The following is a 16585-nucleotide window of genomic DNA, read 5'->3' as shown; positions in this document are numbered from 1 at the left end:
TGAGTGAATTAAGTTGTATTACCAATCATATAAAAGTCATTCTCTATTTGCTACAACAAAACCCGAATCGAATCTGCGGTTCCTGAAAAGGTCAGAACAACTACTGACGTAAACTGTCTGTTCTAGTCTTAGGGAAATGTAGTTGTCTTGCCCTCAAGAGTCAAAATTTTCCGCTTTTGTCTACTTCATATCCCAGAGGTCACCGCGGGTAGCACGTCGACTGACGGGACGCATTAGCTCACGCGGACTGTCTCTAGGAGTGCTGAGTAGAATATCCTCTCTGGCGGCTCACCGAGAGAAACCGGCTGCTTTATTTCACCTGAATCGGAGACAAACCATTACACTTCGAGTTGGGACGCTCTCAATTACTCCAAGGGGTGACCTTAACATCGGGTTTTGGGCGGACTCTTACGTAAACCAAGAACTGCGTAGCTCAAATCTCACAGTAGTGAAAATCCAAGACCCACGATGGACCCGAGAGACACTGCCCCTGATTCCTGGGAACAAGAGGACGATGTGGAGGCCACAGTCGACGGACAACTTGAACCAGCATTCACAACCCTAAATGTGAATGCTAAACCGTTTGTGCCCAATGTAAACGCCGCCGAATTTGTTCCGGCTTTTGCCATGAAAGCACACCCGGAAAATTTCGATTCTGCTGGTAAGTTCACAGTCCCGTCGGGGAGCTACGTTAGCTAGCTAGTTGCTAACATGAGCCTGGGCTGGGTAGTTGCTAGCTCACTAGCTACTGTACAGACACGCGTTCCTTGAAGCGCGACAAACTAGCTAGCTGCTTCTGCTGTGTGGTGTAGGAACTTTAGATGGTATGCGTGGCGCGGTATAACTTTAATTACGACATGTCTATCATGTTGTTGTTACTTAGGCATTCGGCTATAGATTGGTGTTATAGCTTGTTGAACACTGTCATAACTGTCTTTAAAGTCTCCAACCCAGCCGGCATTAGCTTGTTGCAACTAACCGGCGGTAGCTAGCTAGCATTTTGGTTAGCTGGTGTGGTTTCAAAATTGTGAAGTGTTTAGTTATTGCGTTTTAGCCAAGTAACTGCTTATTCTAAACAGTAAATGGAACCAAGCAAGAGGTGCTGATTGGCAAACATGCCTGTTGTCATTGTGTAAAAGCTCAACTTCACCTGATGATGAAGGCTAAGCTCGTCATTGGAAAGAAATTTGTGGGAACGTGAGTGTTTAATGTGACGTGGATGTTCTGACGCACTGTTGGTCAAGAGTAGAGCAAAATGTGTCATTGGAAACCGCGTGAAGGCAGACTAGAGACCTGGACGATGCTGAATGCTGTAATAACACAGCAGTCCTCAGGAAAACATTTTCATTTTACATTAGCATGTCCTATGTCCACAGAACTCCAATAAATAGTTTGACAGACACTGTGTTGCTCATATTCAGCATGTCACTTCCACTATTGTCCACATAGACACTAACCATGGACAGTATTACCAAATGGAAGTTTGTGCTCCAACGTAGGAAGGTGCATATGCCCTCCCTATGTAACAGATTCTCATGTCTCTCTCTGGCCTTCACTTAAGGTGGCCTTGAAGGCATAGTGAAATCAGTAAATGGAACATAATGGAAATACACTTGTTTTCCATTTTACCCACACTCAGTTTAGAAATTCCCACACCCCTAACTCAGTTTGGCCCGTAGCCAGTGAAACAGGTCGGGCTCAATTCAAATTAACTTAAACGTTGTTTCTTTTTCAGGTGCTGATGTAAAGATATCCACCATGGAGGTGTCAGAAAGTGCTGGTATGTATGGAGCCTCTGTTTAAGCGGGATTCCCTCTGTGCTATGTGTCACATTAATGCTGTTACTGCTTGCCTCATTGTCCTGACATGTGCAGGCCCACAGTGAACTGATAGCATTAACAAAGCCTATAGTGACTGAGTTACTGAGACCCAGTTACAGAAGTTCAGTTTGTCTGAAAGCTCAATTTCCCCTTTCTGTAGTCTTTTAGCACTATTGACTTTCTATATCTGCCACAGGATGCCCTTTTGAGTTCAGTGTTTGATCACAGACTAACTGAATACTGAGTTTCTTTGTAGATTAGCATCAGTTTGTCTTTTTGTTTTGTCCCAGGCTGTCTGGATCTTGCTCTGTCACATTCACTGGAACTCTGTTTCATTATCACTTTAAACAGACATGGCCTTGTTTCAGCAGAAGATAACGCCACAAAATGTACAGCAACATTTTAGAGAGGCTTGCAGGGAGCCCACCATTCAAAATCTGTTGAGTTGCGAACTGGTCAAATGTGATTACCGTAAAACTTCAATTAAAAGCTGAGTCCCAATTAGACGCCGATCATTGTTATTGGCCGGTGTGGCTAAACGTTTTGACAAATAAACGCAGGTCTCAATTAGATGCCGGGGCTGGTTTTTATAGAAGTTCTTTAGACGTATAAAACCTCTTAAAGCCCACTGGGTCGCCCGCTTGAGCTAGTTCTAAGCTGCTTGATCATGCATACAAATATAAATGTTTAAACTTTTGTCAATATGCACATGCTACACATCGTTAGATTCTCCACAATTCAGTCATTCAACATGGTAAACAAGAGATGAAAAAAGTGGCGACTCTACCTTTTGAAGCGGTCGAAGTCCGAATATGTGTCCATTCCTCAATTTAGTCCATAAGGGTCCTCCAATCAAAATAATCAAAGCGGTTTTTCACAAAAATGAATCCAAGTTGTGAATATTGTCATGTGAAGTCCATTACTCACTGTCTGCTAACTTTGTCTGTCTGTACGTGCGAGATCAAACCGCGGGGGCAGGATTCCCACGGGTCCTGGAAAGTTTGAATTTCTTCTTCTTTTGAATTTTTTTTTAACTTAAAGTAACATCACTAACACAGCACAACTGAGAAGCCTCTCAATCTTTTTAATTGTCTGTGAGCTTCTGTAAAGCCTGCTAGTTCTCATTATAAAAATTCTTAGTGTTGTAACAGTAGTTAACCTTGATCTGTCTTAAACTATGCCATTTTGGGTCCTTGAATTTGAGGGAATTTGGCCTGGGAAGTCTTTGAGAATTCCTTGAATTTGATGTTTAAGAAGGTGTGGGAACCAAAGGGGCAGGGCTACCAGGTAATGGGTAGCTGATTTGTATAGGCACACAATCTAATATGATAAATAAAATAAAATAAAATCATATCGCGATAATGGCAACATTCCTGCTTGTTGACGTAATGGCGTTATACTGTTATGCACAGCAACAACAAGCATGGCTAAAAGTGAAAGTAACATTGCTACTGGCTCCACGTGGAGGAGTGGGTTCCAAAAAGCGGAGCGAGGAGTAGTGGAAGTGGTTTGGTTACAAAAGATCAAGAAGTGTTTCCCACTGAAATAGTACAAAACGTGAGTTGGGGTTTTTGGGCAACTGGGGGGGCGACTGAAGGGAAAAGCAAGGTGAACAGATTAAAGTAGTTTGTGAGTAAACATTACAATAAGGTGGAGGATTAAGTAGAATTAAATTGGTGTAATAATATACTAGAAATTGGGTAATCTTTTAAATATATTTTCAATAGACATTCATATATAGATATTTCTCGAGTTATTCTCATCAAGAATATCATTATTGATCTTATACCTGGTTGGTTTTGCTGCACTGCATGTGTTACGGACTTATCGCCTTTTCAGCCACACGTTGAAAGCAGCCACAAGTGAAGCCGTATCTGTCGCCCCAAAACCAGAGCTAGCCCATTTGTAAATCATAATCAATTATTACCAGCCGTGATAGCGTGGCAGGTGTTGTCTTCACCTTGTGAGTCTGTGTGTTACCATGGCAAATGTGGTCCTGGAGACACCTACTGTAGCAGGAACTACCACAGAGGTGGTTTTGAGCACTTTGTCAGGTGTTTATGTCTGTCTCTGGACGGATTCAAAATGAAGGCCGAATTCGAAGATGGGTGTGTTCTGAGCAAGGACACACACACTCTTTCTGCCCCTGGCCCACATTTTTTAGACTTTTCAATGGGCAAAAATAGGGACCATGATCTTTAGATGTTTCATCAACACCCCCCCCCCCCCCCAATCATTGGAAGCGGTATCAGCCGACCACAGGGTTTATTTGAAGCCTTCTATTTAACTATTCTTGAATTCTTGACAACATTCTATATTAAGTAGTAACATTTAAGAGATGAGAAAGTATAATGAATTGATAACTGTTTATTTATTGGCAGGCAACATATTCCTCTGTCTCTCTTAGAGACACAACTTAAACCATAGCAGCCTACGCTTGGTTATTGGGAGCAGCTTAGTGCTTAACTAATATACAGTGTTTCCCACAGAAAGACAGAGTAACTGTGGCAGGAAGGGCGTATATTTCTATTTCTAGTAGGTTATTTCTTATTTCACCGTTTTAATTCTACTTAATTTTTTCACCCGCGATTCAGTTTTCACAACAGCAGGTGAGCCGCATGTGGAAGAGGCTTGTTGTTAATGACGTCATCTATCGAAACCAACGTGGTACCCGAATGACATCGACACCAACCAGGTGTGTTCACTGTTGCTTTACCTGGTCCATGCTTGTAAAATATCCACCGTGTCCGCGTCTTTAAACAAAATACCAGTTAACGTCTCTCTCTGTGTATTTTATTGCAAACACTCGCTTGCCGGCCATTTAAGGTGGGGTATGCGATTCTAATCCAGTACATCCAAATTCAGCGAATATCTCCTCACGGTCCGCTAGCTGTCTGTTCAGTGTGTGCGCTGAAAAAACTCTGGTGTTTGTACTCAGCCCCGGCTCTGTGAGTGGGAAACAAAGTGGCTCGGACCGAGCCACACAGCACTATTCCAGCCGTTTCAGCCATGATGTGTGTGTCAGGTGACGTTAAATGACTTGCTCACGGACATTCAGCTGACTTTCTAGTTAGCCAAGCTGTGCTGTTGTTGTGACGTTAGCTGTAGCAGCAGGAGAGTTGTGAGCGTCGCTGTCTGGAGCTGCTGTGCTGGCTCTGGGAAACCGTCTTGAACTCTCTGGCTGTTAGCTTCGCAGCAGCTACTGTAGGGACATGTTGCTAACCCACAACCTAGCTAATGTTAGTACATTCATTGCTATGTCGTTATTCGCTCTGTGTCATGGTATTGGATTTCTCCAGAATCGCAGACCCCACCTTAGTTTTTTAAAATCGGATTAACCTGATTTGTAAGGAAGCAGAACTGGTAACACACTGAACCACACTTATCTGCAGTACTGCTGAACTGTGTAGGAGGCTTTATGTCAGAGCACTGTCATCGTTTCCTATTTTGTCTCCTCCTTTGGCGCTCACTCAGTGTTCATTGCTGTGCTGTTGTAGCTCTGCACTTCATAGAGAGAATTTATCAAACCAAATTCCCTGTTGGTGTTGTTTCTCTGGTATTCTTTTACAATCACGGCATGCCACAGTGGCTGTCGCTGCTCATGCTGTCTGCTATCCATGTAATGACTATGTGAAGGTTTACTGTATATCAAGCTGTTGTCAAACAGAAGCATGGAGCCCAACACAATTCATAAATTGGTTCCTGTTAGGATAAAGATTGCTTAAATGGAAATATGGACGGCCTCACTGGCAGAGGTGGCAACTACAATACAATGTGGGTTGTTCAGGAGACATTTGGGTGCTAATGAATGTTAATGTAAACTGTGAAATTTAGTCAAACACCACCTTTGGCTGTTCTGCTTTAATTTTGAGCAACAATAAAGGACGCTTTTCCCCCTACAAACCGGCAGACCAGCTTGAACATGGTACAAATTGTGCTGCTGCTAGCTGACAATGGTAGAAAATTACTCTTGCTTCAATGACAGGAGAGGGTAGCAGGGGAAAAATGTATAAGAATGTGTTGGGTATTTCTTAAAATGTCATTAAGTCAAGTCCTCACAGGTATTGTCATTGTGTTTTATAGTAGTTACATGGTACACTGCACAGGAACAGTTTGTTTTCTGACCTGAATTAGGATCGTTTTTTCTTTGTTCCTCAAGTTTATTTAGGTTACTTGATTTATTGGTGTCAGTTTTTACTGATTGTCACTGAAAAAATACCCCGATTTTTATTAAGAGCGCCTTTTCTTCTGGTCTTTCCTTTTGCGACAAGACAATGATCACTGCAGTTTACAGTAAACAAGGTGCTGCTGATTATTGATATTAACCTGTTTTTATACTCAGAATAAATACTGATACATTGAAAATAATGAGCTCTGTCTGTATTTCACCCAGTTGAGCCGTTTTAAGTAGCTTGTCAAAACTGATGTGGGCTGTTTGTGGTCGTGCAGCTCCAGTGGAGAACGGCGACACAGAGATGAGCACAGAGGAGCCGTGGGACCAGAAAGAGGCCGAGCCAAATGAGGAGGAGCCAGGAGGCGGGGACCGGGGGCCAGCGGTGGCAGCAACAACAGAGGAGGCGGCTCCGGAAATGATGGAGGAAGAAGAGGAAGTGCCGGTGCCCAAGGTTCCACCTACACAGCCAGATGCCCCCAAGAAGGAACACATCAATGTTGTGTTCATCGGACACGTAGGTCAGTGCCTAGTCTATTGTAGGTCGTTTAGTGGATGATACTATTTACAGCAGGGATTTTAAATAAAGAAATAAATACATGTCATATTTTACTTGATAGCATTGCAATTGCACAAACACCAATTTGAGCATTTTGTGCCTCTCTGATTGCTCACACTGCAAATCATAGCAAAGAACACAGAGCTGGGCTATATGGCCTAAAAATAAAATCTCTCATATGGGATACTATGGGGGAAAGTTATTCCACTACCTGTTACCTGCTTTTGAGCGGGTGCTTTAGGGCTGCCGCTCTCTTGTTCAACTCACAGTGCAACTATAACTGTCAAGGTTCATAGACAAAACAACTGTTTTTTGCTAGTCACCATGATTAGCTTAAGCCCAAGACATTTTACACTGCATAAAATAGCCTACTGGCTAACGGACCTTTCCTCTGCTCATAGCTTAACAAATGACATATTATTTTATACTTTTTCTTACTCACCGTTAGTTTAAGTCACTGCATCTCCCGACAGAACACCACGCTTCCATTTCACTAACGTAACGAGTTGTCGTCAACTCGAGTAATGTTCACTTCGCCGGTGCATTTAGCTCTACTCTGTGTTTATGATTAGCAGTTGTGACTGTTTTTTTATTTTGGCTGGCAACTCAGAAAGTTCAGGAACTCCCTGCTCATCACACAGAATAGCGTGACGTCAGCAGTGTCACTGTTTTGCCTAATCCAAACCCACTGCGTGCTTCTTCTCCAGATGCTGGCAAGTCCACCATTGGCGGGCAAATCATGTGAGTAGCAGTCTTTTGATTCACCGCCTTTCTTTATGAGTAAAATGACATTCACCACATCAGGCCTTTGACATGTTGTTCATTTCTCTGTTGTTCCCTTCCCCTCCAACAGGTATCTAACAGGCATGGTAGACAAGAGAACCTTAGAGAAGTACGAGAGAGAAGCCAAGGAAAAGAACCGAGAAACCTGGTGAGTGGGCACGCTGCTGTGTCTCAAGTAACAGCTCTTTATTATAGCTAGAACATGGAAAGATGCTCTATGCTGATTGAATTAAAATGTGATGGCCTAACACTATAGTTGTGAGATTTTATTTTGATTTTGTTAATGTGGTCAGGAACTAAGTGTGGCTGTGTGTTCAGCTGGTCAAATATTAGCTTAGCTCATTAGCGTAGATATTCTAGCTGTATTGGTCTAGTGAACAAATCAACAATAGATCACTTTTCTGTCTCCCAGGTATCTGTCTTGGGCTTTAGACACCAACCAAGAGGAGAGGGACAAAGGCAAGACGGTGGAGGTGGGCCGAGCATACTTTGAGACCGACAAAAAGCACTTTACCATCCTAGACGCTCCAGGCCACAAAAGCTTTGTGCCCAACATGATCGGAGGTGCTTCACAAGCAGACCTGGCTGTTCTGGTGAGTCCAGAAAATTACCAGTATTGTTAAACTGACCTGGTGTTCCAGCTTAACTTAACTAGTTCTCAAAAGTCTTACAAACTAAAAAAGTCCAGGAATTAAAATCAGCGCAAAGTCCCTTAACGCAATCATGCTTGCATCTACACAGCATTTCAAGAACCATGAAGACAAAGGCAAATTAAACCATTAAAAGAGAAGATTTAGTTATTTTCTATCACTGAAACAAATCTTTCCTGTCAGGAGGTCAGCCACATTGCTGCAAACATCAACAACATAAAAATAAGTCCAGATATTGATACTAGCAACAGCCAGTTTGAATAAATGCTGCACATCTCGAGGCTTGTGTTGGCCAGTCAGCCACGTTCAGCATGGCACACTCCTCCCTGGGAGTAGGTTGATCAAAATGCAGATAAAGTCAAGAGGGTCCAACTGTGGAACTTTACATCAGGGGGCCCCAGGTCTGCAAGCCAATGGGGAGAGAGTAGGGGCCCCAGAAGTGAGATTCATCACTTCCTTTTCTCCCACAAGTATAAAAGCAAATGGGCTACTACTTTTCCAGTTAATTTAACTCATTTTGGCTCAGAATGAGAGTGTAACAGTATCTACTGTTTTAAAGAAATCCGGTTCTCCAGCAGGCTAACACCACCTGCCCTTTATGTAAAACGCTACTTTAAAGTCTTTAGCAGAGAAACGTGGCCGTTTTTAAATCTTATCAAATTTAAAAGAGGGCAGCGAGCTGAAATGATGCACCTCATGTATGGGCACCCGTCTCTCTTCCCATTGGCTTGGTCCGCAGTTGGACCTTTTTAGATAAAGTACGTAGGAAGAGTACCTGCAGTCAAAAAGACTGAAACTGTTTTTTGATCACTCGGTTGATTTCTGTTACTATTAAATCATATGGCTTCAAACAACTTTCTTTATTTATCCTGAACATCTTTACAGGTTAAGGAAAATGTTTCCTTTTATTCAGATACGATCCTTTATGTTAGTTAGCTGCAGCAAGGAATCACCTTTTTAAACCTCGTGTTTTGTAGCACTTGTTGACAAAACCACTGACTGAATGTGTTGACCCTCAGGTGATCTCTGCCAGGAAAGGCGAGTTTGAAACTGGTTTTGAGAAGGGTGGACAGACGCGGGAACACGCTATGTTGGCCAAAACAGCTGGTGTCAAGCACCTGATAGTTCTGGTGAATAAAATGGACGATCCTACAGTCAGCTGGAGCCTGGAGAGGTGGGTATATGGATAATGATGAGCAAACAGGAGTGGCACCTTTATATAATATCAATGAGTAATAAAGTAATACAAATAATAGCAGATATGTCACTATGCTCCAACTTAATTACAAAACAATTTGCATGTGAATGAAATTTGAACATGCTGGACTTCTGTGTTCCTCCACGACAGTCGGCTTTCTGTAGTAATCCGATTTCTTCATCATGTATACAAGAAACCCGGTTTCAATAATTAGGGAAGATGATTAAGAGCTCAACTTCAAGTGTCGTAGCAATGGGTCTGAATACTTATGTCAGTGTGATTTAGGATTCTAAAGGGGGGAAAATGTATTTAAATTATTTTAGGCTGCAACACAAAGTGAAGGGGTCTGAATACTTTGAGTGCACTGTAAGTGGCCCTACACTGACTAGGATCTGTGTTATTTATGTCCTCTATATGCATATTATATGTCTGCTGCCATATTGGTATTCATTCTTCTTTGAAGATGCTGACGTCTCGGTTGTTGAACCCTCAGGTATGAAGAGTGTAAGGAGAAACTAGTGCCATTTTTGAAGAAGGTGGGATTCAACCCGAAGAAAGACATTCACTTCATGCCGTGCTCCGGGCTGACAGGAGCCAACCTGAAGGAGCCCACTGAAATGTGCTCCTGGTATACGTAAGTCCTCCAGCTTCTTCCCATCGACGCTGCTGTCACTATGGTTACTGTCCAGATGGAAATCATTTTTCTTGTTCATCCATCTTTACTAACTGTTGTCAATTTTTGATGCTATTTCAGAGGTTTACCTTTCATTCCACACTTGGACAGTTTGCCAAATTTTAACAGATCAAGTGATGGCCCTGTCAGATTGCCCATCGTAGACAAATACAAGGTAAGAATCTGTTTTTACCCCCTGCTTGATTCATACATTTACACTGAAGCCCATAAAAAGATTGTTAGTTTCAGCTACCTGCCACCTAGCATTTCCAAACACATTTCAACTTTCTTTAGTTGCAGTATTGTCTAAGTAGAAGTCTGCATTCAAACTGCATAGAGCTGTAGACATGGATAACTGTTGCCTCTAAAACGCTGGTGGTTAGCAAGGATTTAGAATGCCTGGCTAACGGTGACGAGGGCTGAGTGCACCCACAGATGTCAGTCGTTGTCGGGATCTGCAGAAAAACATGTTGCTGTTATTAGTACACGGATTTAGCTTCTAAAACTAGCACATTGACTGCCCTGTCGGTTAGATTGGACTCCCTGAGCTAGCTCACTGTTGGTGACAGCAGTAGACTGAACTGTGTGTTTAGTGTGTGTGTGACTGTCATAGCGAAGCTTGTACAAACTCTTTAAATTGGTCTTCTCTCTCCGAACTGACCCACTTACTTTGCACTCGCACTGTGCACAGCTTGGTTTATGTAGCATTGGCTGTAGTCATTTCTTCCCATGTTGCACTTGTATACACTCAACATCCCTGGTGGCTGATCTCTACAGGAATCCTGATGTCTCCAAACACATTGTTCTTCTCTCACCTGCTCTGTCCCACTCTTTGTCAATCTGTCTCATCAGGACATGGGCACTGTGGTTCTGGGCAAACTGGAGTCAGGCTCCATCAGTAAAGCACAGCAGCTGGTCATGATGCCAAACAGGGTAAGAGATCCCACAAGCCTTTTCTTCCGTCAGCTGGAACCAAGACAGGCCGACAGAGATGAGGGAGCAGAAACTTCACTGAAACTATATTCTATTAACTACATGCCTCTCACTGCTGTTTAATATGTAATTAAACACATTTTCTATTCAGAATATGTTTTGTTAGTTTTGTCATGCATCATTTGTGTCATTAAGTCAATCTGAGAAAAACTTAATGCTGAAGTATAGATATATTAGGCTGTACTGAACCATTCATTGCCCGGAGTCATGTGAGTAAATGTAATTACTGACAATAGTCAGCTAAAGACCTTCCCTTTTAGTCCAACACATAAAGTTTGCCTTAGTCTCAGTCATAACTGAGAAAACGGTGTTCAGTCTGAGAAACACGGGACCTGTTGTCACGGATATGTGGAAAATGTAACGGATACATTTGTCTGCCCGATTGTTCTCTTAATTTAACCACCGCTCCAGCTTTAGTGGTTTTGTTTCTATTAAACACCGTCAAACACTCTTCAACTACACACATCTTTATCATTCCCTCTACCTCCGTCCTCATCTTATTCCATATTTCTCTACCTGTTCTGTACCTCGCGCAGCATGTGGTGGAGGTGTTGAGTCTCCTGTCAGATGATGTGGAGACAGACGATGCCGGGCCAGGTGAAAACCTCAAGCTGCGGCTGAAGGGCATAGAGGAGGAGGAGATCCTGCCTGGCTTCATCCTGTGTAATGCTGAGAACCTGTGTCACTCAGGGCGCACCTTCGACGCCCAGGTCAGTGTCAGGCAGCAGCCCGATGCTGCCGTCCCCGAGCCTGTAGACGGTTTGATATGAGCTGGAGTTCCCCGTTCTCCTAACAGCAACTGTTGTACGCAGCTGCACCGCCGCAGTCAGGAGCACACACCTCAGCCTCTGCACGGCGAAGCCTTAAACCAGTTCCAGGGAGGGAACAAGTAGACTGATGAAAATGAACTTAACTCATATTGTAATGACCTGCATATAATGGAATAAAAATGTTAGTGCATGATGTGATAACTCTTTGCATAAAAGTTATTACATGCTGCATTTACTTTTTCAAAAATAAAAAATGTAATAACTTCACATATTGTGATAAATTGGGATCAAATACTGAAGTGCACTATAAGGGTTTCATGGATACATTTTTGATAAACATTTCAAGTGTAGCGGGTCTTACACCTAAAACCACCGTAGCGTCAGGATGGCTCAGCAACACAAACAGCTGAGTTCACTTCCCAGCAACAGTGCATCCAGTTCAGTCAGGTATTCCAGCCATCACACGTGACGGTGTTAATGGGTGGGAAGGACTAGGAAGTCCAGCTAGTCTGCTGGTCCATCCCTGCCCTATTACCACTGTCTGGTAAACCGCACCGGCGGCGCTGCTCAGCGGAGAAAGCAGCTGGTGCATGGGGAGTGCTCATTAAGGGGACAAAATGTGTGTTTTTGAATGTGCATTCTCATAATCGCTAACTTTCCCTCACAGATCGTCATCATTGAACACAAATCCATCATCTGCCCAGGTTACAACGCAGTCCTTCACATTCACACCTGCATTGAAGAAGTGCAAATTACGGTACGACCTAAACCTAAGTGTTACCATGTTAACGTGAGGCCTCCACACAAAGAAACAAACGTATTGAAGAGTGGGAATAGTGTTTGTTAGAAGATGTTTTGGATGATTGATTATATTCCACCTGTGTGTGTGTGTGTGTGTGTGTGTGCTGATATTGGGTTACTCTTTGCTCCATCTGCAGGCCTTAATCTGTCTGGTAGACAAGAAGACAGGAGAAAAGAGTAAGACACGACCACGATTCGTCAAACAGGACCAGGTCTGCATCGCCCGTCTGCGTACGGCAGGAACCATTTGCCTCGAGACGTTTAAAGAGTTTCCTCAGATGGGACGGTTTACCTTACGAGATGAAGGTAGAGCTTCTGCAGACACTACACAATACCTGTCCGTTTCCCAGAGCCTCATGTGATGTCTCCAAATGTCTTGTTTTGTTCAACCGCATTTAATTTTCTGGCCATCAGTTCTCTAACTGTTAAAGCTCTACTGCTAACTATAATAATCAGCACCATAATCACACTCTCGCTGTCATTAGACAATTTTAATGTGATTTATACTGATTTCTATAACTGAACCCTACACTGTGTTAAAGTAAAATTCAAAATGACAAAATAAACCTCATCAAACAAATAACAAAATAGCATAATACTGACAAAACTTGACAACTTAATTCATTACAAAGGAAATGTTTGATGCTCAATAATCACATATATAATAAAAATTACCCAATTTTTGGTAAACCTGATAAGATTCGATTCGACTTGATACAGTACGTGATTAGAATTCAATGAAATGCTGTCAGTGTGTAGTGAGGATGAGACAGAAATGCAATGGTTGTTTTTGTTTGCATGTGTCTCAGGTAAGACCATCGCCATTGGTAAGGTGCTGAAGCTGGTTGCTGAGCGGGACTGAAGAGGCCGGAGCTGCCTGAGAGTCCTGGTGAGAAGGAACGGGAGGAGCCCTGTCATAACCCGCCCGCACTGTTGTCAGCGGCGACGGCACCTCCCTGTCACGCCCCCTTTCTGCGTGCAGAAGATCAGCTTCAGAAAAAACTCATGTGAAAAAGAACCTGTTTTCAAGCAAATGACAAACCAAGATGAAGTCCACACGAGTCAGCTTTCTCATATTGAGAGCTCAGCTATGCCATTTCTGGGTTAGCCCTCCTTCCACCGCTCCCCACCTCCCTACTCTGGTCTACTCATCATTACATGATTTTTTTTCTTCCAGAAATTTATTTTTTTCTTGCTTTCATAAATGACAATGACAAATGGCAGAAGTTATATCTGTAAACAGATGTGGACCAGGGTTTTGCTTGGAATATAGAAAATGATTTTCAGAAGTAAATTGCAAAAGAAATTGTTTGAAAGAACTTAACCAGTTGAAACCAAAATGTTAATCTCGGGTGTACATGTCTCCCTTTGCTTTGACCCAGTTTTTGGTTTCTCATGTGGCGTTCTGGCAGTGTGCTTGAGCGTGTTCAAATGTTAATAAAGCAAACAACTATGACAATAAAATAATAAATTGGGGAAAACAAAGCGTGTTCATTTTCAGAGCCCATTCCATTGTTTGGTTTCATATTTCACTGTTCATGTTAAAGTTTTATTACTTGATCAACTTCTGTGGTGTTAAAGAGTTCACAAAGCACTAGTTGGTTACATGATGGTCCTGACAAATGGCTGCTTTTGAATGCAATTTTCAATTTGAACATTGTCTAGGCACATGTTGGTAAACAATTTTACTCTTAAAATACTGTTTTAAAAATGAAATTGTTATGATTTTAGTAGTATATAAATTATTATTTAGAAGTATATGAAATTATTTTTAAAATAGTTAACCTGAACCGTTTTGTCACAGGAAGCCAGATTGGTACGGTAAATTGGCTGTGTCTATATGATGAGCAGATATCATCTTATCGCAGATATCACACAGGACATATGTCGGTTGAAAGGTAACACATTTCAGTTCAGAAATGCCAGATAAGTTTGGGATAATTAGAAGCAGTGGTTAGCATTAAAATAGCTGGTCCAGCAGAGAGCACAAACAAGTTTATTTTTACTCAAACTACGGCTATGCTTTAAGCGCGTGCTATTACTTGCACGTTAGGCTGGCCAACATTTGAGGTAACTGGAGATGTCTGAATAACTGACTACTGACGGAAGTTTTAGAAGTGTCACTCATTTACTGATTAATTCCACTGATGACGAGCAAATAAACCAGCAAGTGGTATCTCTGCACTGCTACGGTAAGTAATGATATTGGTTTGCCCATTCACAGTAATCATAATCGGATGCCCTTCCTAATTTATATTTTATAGTCCCTAAATCCACCCTTATTCCCGGATCATTGTTGATGTAAGCAGACATGTCTGAAATTGGCATGCACACCTTTCACCTACAGCACTCAGACCAACTTCATTGTAAACTAGAAAATGCATGTGAATGCTTGATGCTATACATTTCAAAGTATTGCTGGAAATGCAGAAATGGAAATTATTTGTTTGAAAAATCTTGATGCCCAAATATATTGCACTGCAGAACAGTTCAGTCAACCCACTGACCCTGCGGTTCTCACATGGTTTGTGGACATGTACTATACTCTAACCACTGTGCAGCACAGCAGGGTTGTAAAGGTAGTAGCAGTCTGTCAATTAACATTCCCACAAAGATAGAATAGTTTGTGTGTTTCTATATATATGTGTGTGTGTGAGACAGAGGTAGATTTGAATTGTGAATTAAGGATTAGGATTTGAAGATTTCTCCCAATATTTTAAAAGGTAGAAAATAGCTGAATCATAGCAGAAATGTCCTTGAAGAGCTGAACATTTTGATATTTTAATGGTTTCTGTAGTTAAATGGATGCAGAAGTAGTATAACTTCAAAATGGAGTTTGTTGAAGAGGAGAGAAAGAGAGAGAAGACAACAGCTCAGCCCCTGCCCACCAACCCCCTTTACAGCAGCAGAGATATGCAGCAGTACCTCTGCTGCATATCTCTGCATTACCTTGCTTAGTTGAATATGTTAGTCTGGTCTGCCTGACTCACTGATCCTTTATCTCACTGAGGTTTGTGCAAGTTAGAATCTATGGCCCCGACCATGGCTCTGAAATATCAGTAGCCTAACTGTGCTGTGTATTGATAAATCCATGGCGCTGTCCGTGGTGCCCATGTAGAAGACGGATTTGTCATTTCGACTTTTTCTCTGAAAAAGGCAGTTCATGCTCGAAAACCCTCCAATGTGGCTGAATTACAACAATTCTGCAAAGATGAGTGGGCCAAAATTCCTCCACAGCACTGTAAAAGACTCCTTGCAAGTTATCGCAAACGCTTGATTGCAGTTGTTGCTGCTAAGGGTGGCCCAACCAGTTATTAAGTTTAGGGGGCAATCACTTTTTCATACAGGACCATGTAAGTTTGGATTTTGTTTTCCCTTAATAACAACCATCATGTAAAAACTGCATTTTGTGTTTACTTGTGTTATCTTTGACTAATATTTAAATTAGTTTGATGATCTGAAACATTTAAGTGTGACAAACATGCAAAAAAAAAAAAGAAATCAGGAAGGGGGCAAACACTTTTTGCACATCATTGTATCTCCACTTAAAGGGATACTTTACTCACTTTTAAATATTTAATTTCACTTACCCTAAGTGGTATTTGGGTGGTAATGATGCTGACCACCTCATCATTCTTGCTGTGCTGAATACTGGCAGGATGGTCCCAATGCTAACTGTTAGCTTTCAACCATTGTTAAATTACTCATTTAGATTTCTTCAGTACTTGCCTAAATCAACTCAAAGAACTTGTAACAGCAATTTTACAAGTGTTCAAACATGCAAAAAAATAAGAAATCAGGAAGGGGGCAAACACTTTTGCACACCACTGTATATACCCTTCACACTTTCATATAGCCAAGAGGAACACAGTCTTCAGAGAGAGGGATTTAAGGTCTGTCTGCTCAACAGGCTTGTAAGGGGGTTGAGTCAGTGACCTTAGCACCAAGGGGAGATCCCATGGCGGAGCTCTCAGCGTCCTGCCTGGCCACAGCCGGTATGCTTCCTTAAACTGACATGCCTTCCACTGCCTCACGGAAGAAAGAAATGGCAACCGTACACACCTTAACAGTGCTCGATGCCCTTCGTGAGTCCAGCAACGATTGAAGAAAATGCAGAACCCAGTGAATAGCGCATGTGACGGGGTCTATCTGTCTACCTTGACATCA

General features: G+C 42.2%; 1 protein-coding gene across 2 annotated transcripts; it reads left to right on the top strand.

The window, feature by feature from the left end:
- Positions 1–204: 204 nt before the first annotated feature.
- gspt1l (G1 to S phase transition 1, like) lies at positions 205–13899 on the top strand. 2 transcript variants are annotated; one of them, XM_044182666.1, is made up of 14 exons: positions 205–661; positions 1736–1780; positions 6270–6512; positions 7258–7291; positions 7404–7481; positions 7746–7926; positions 9003–9157; positions 9675–9815; positions 9936–10029; positions 10707–10787; positions 11384–11557; positions 12285–12374; positions 12556–12724; positions 13228–13899. In XM_044182666.1, the coding sequence occupies exons 1-14, from the start codon at positions 469–471 to the stop codon at positions 13278–13280; spliced, it is 1731 nt and encodes a 576-aa protein (XP_044038601.1). In that variant the 5' UTR covers positions 205–468; the 3' UTR covers positions 13281–13899. The 2 variants fall into 2 exon arrangements, with proteins under 2 accessions (XP_044038601.1, XP_044038602.1); XM_044182667.1 differs by lacking the exons at positions 205–661; positions 1736–1780 and adding an exon at positions 4419–4515.
- The last annotated feature ends 2686 nt before the right edge of the window (positions 13900–16585 follow it).

Source organism: Siniperca chuatsi, linkage group LG21 (assembly GCF_020085105.1).
Source record: "Siniperca chuatsi isolate FFG_IHB_CAS linkage group LG21, ASM2008510v1, whole genome shotgun sequence".
Taxonomy (NCBI): Eukaryota; Metazoa; Chordata; class Actinopteri; order Centrarchiformes; family Sinipercidae; genus Siniperca; species Siniperca chuatsi.
The sequence above is the reverse complement of the archived record's forward strand: the minus strand, read 5'-3'. Positions and strand labels throughout refer to the sequence as shown.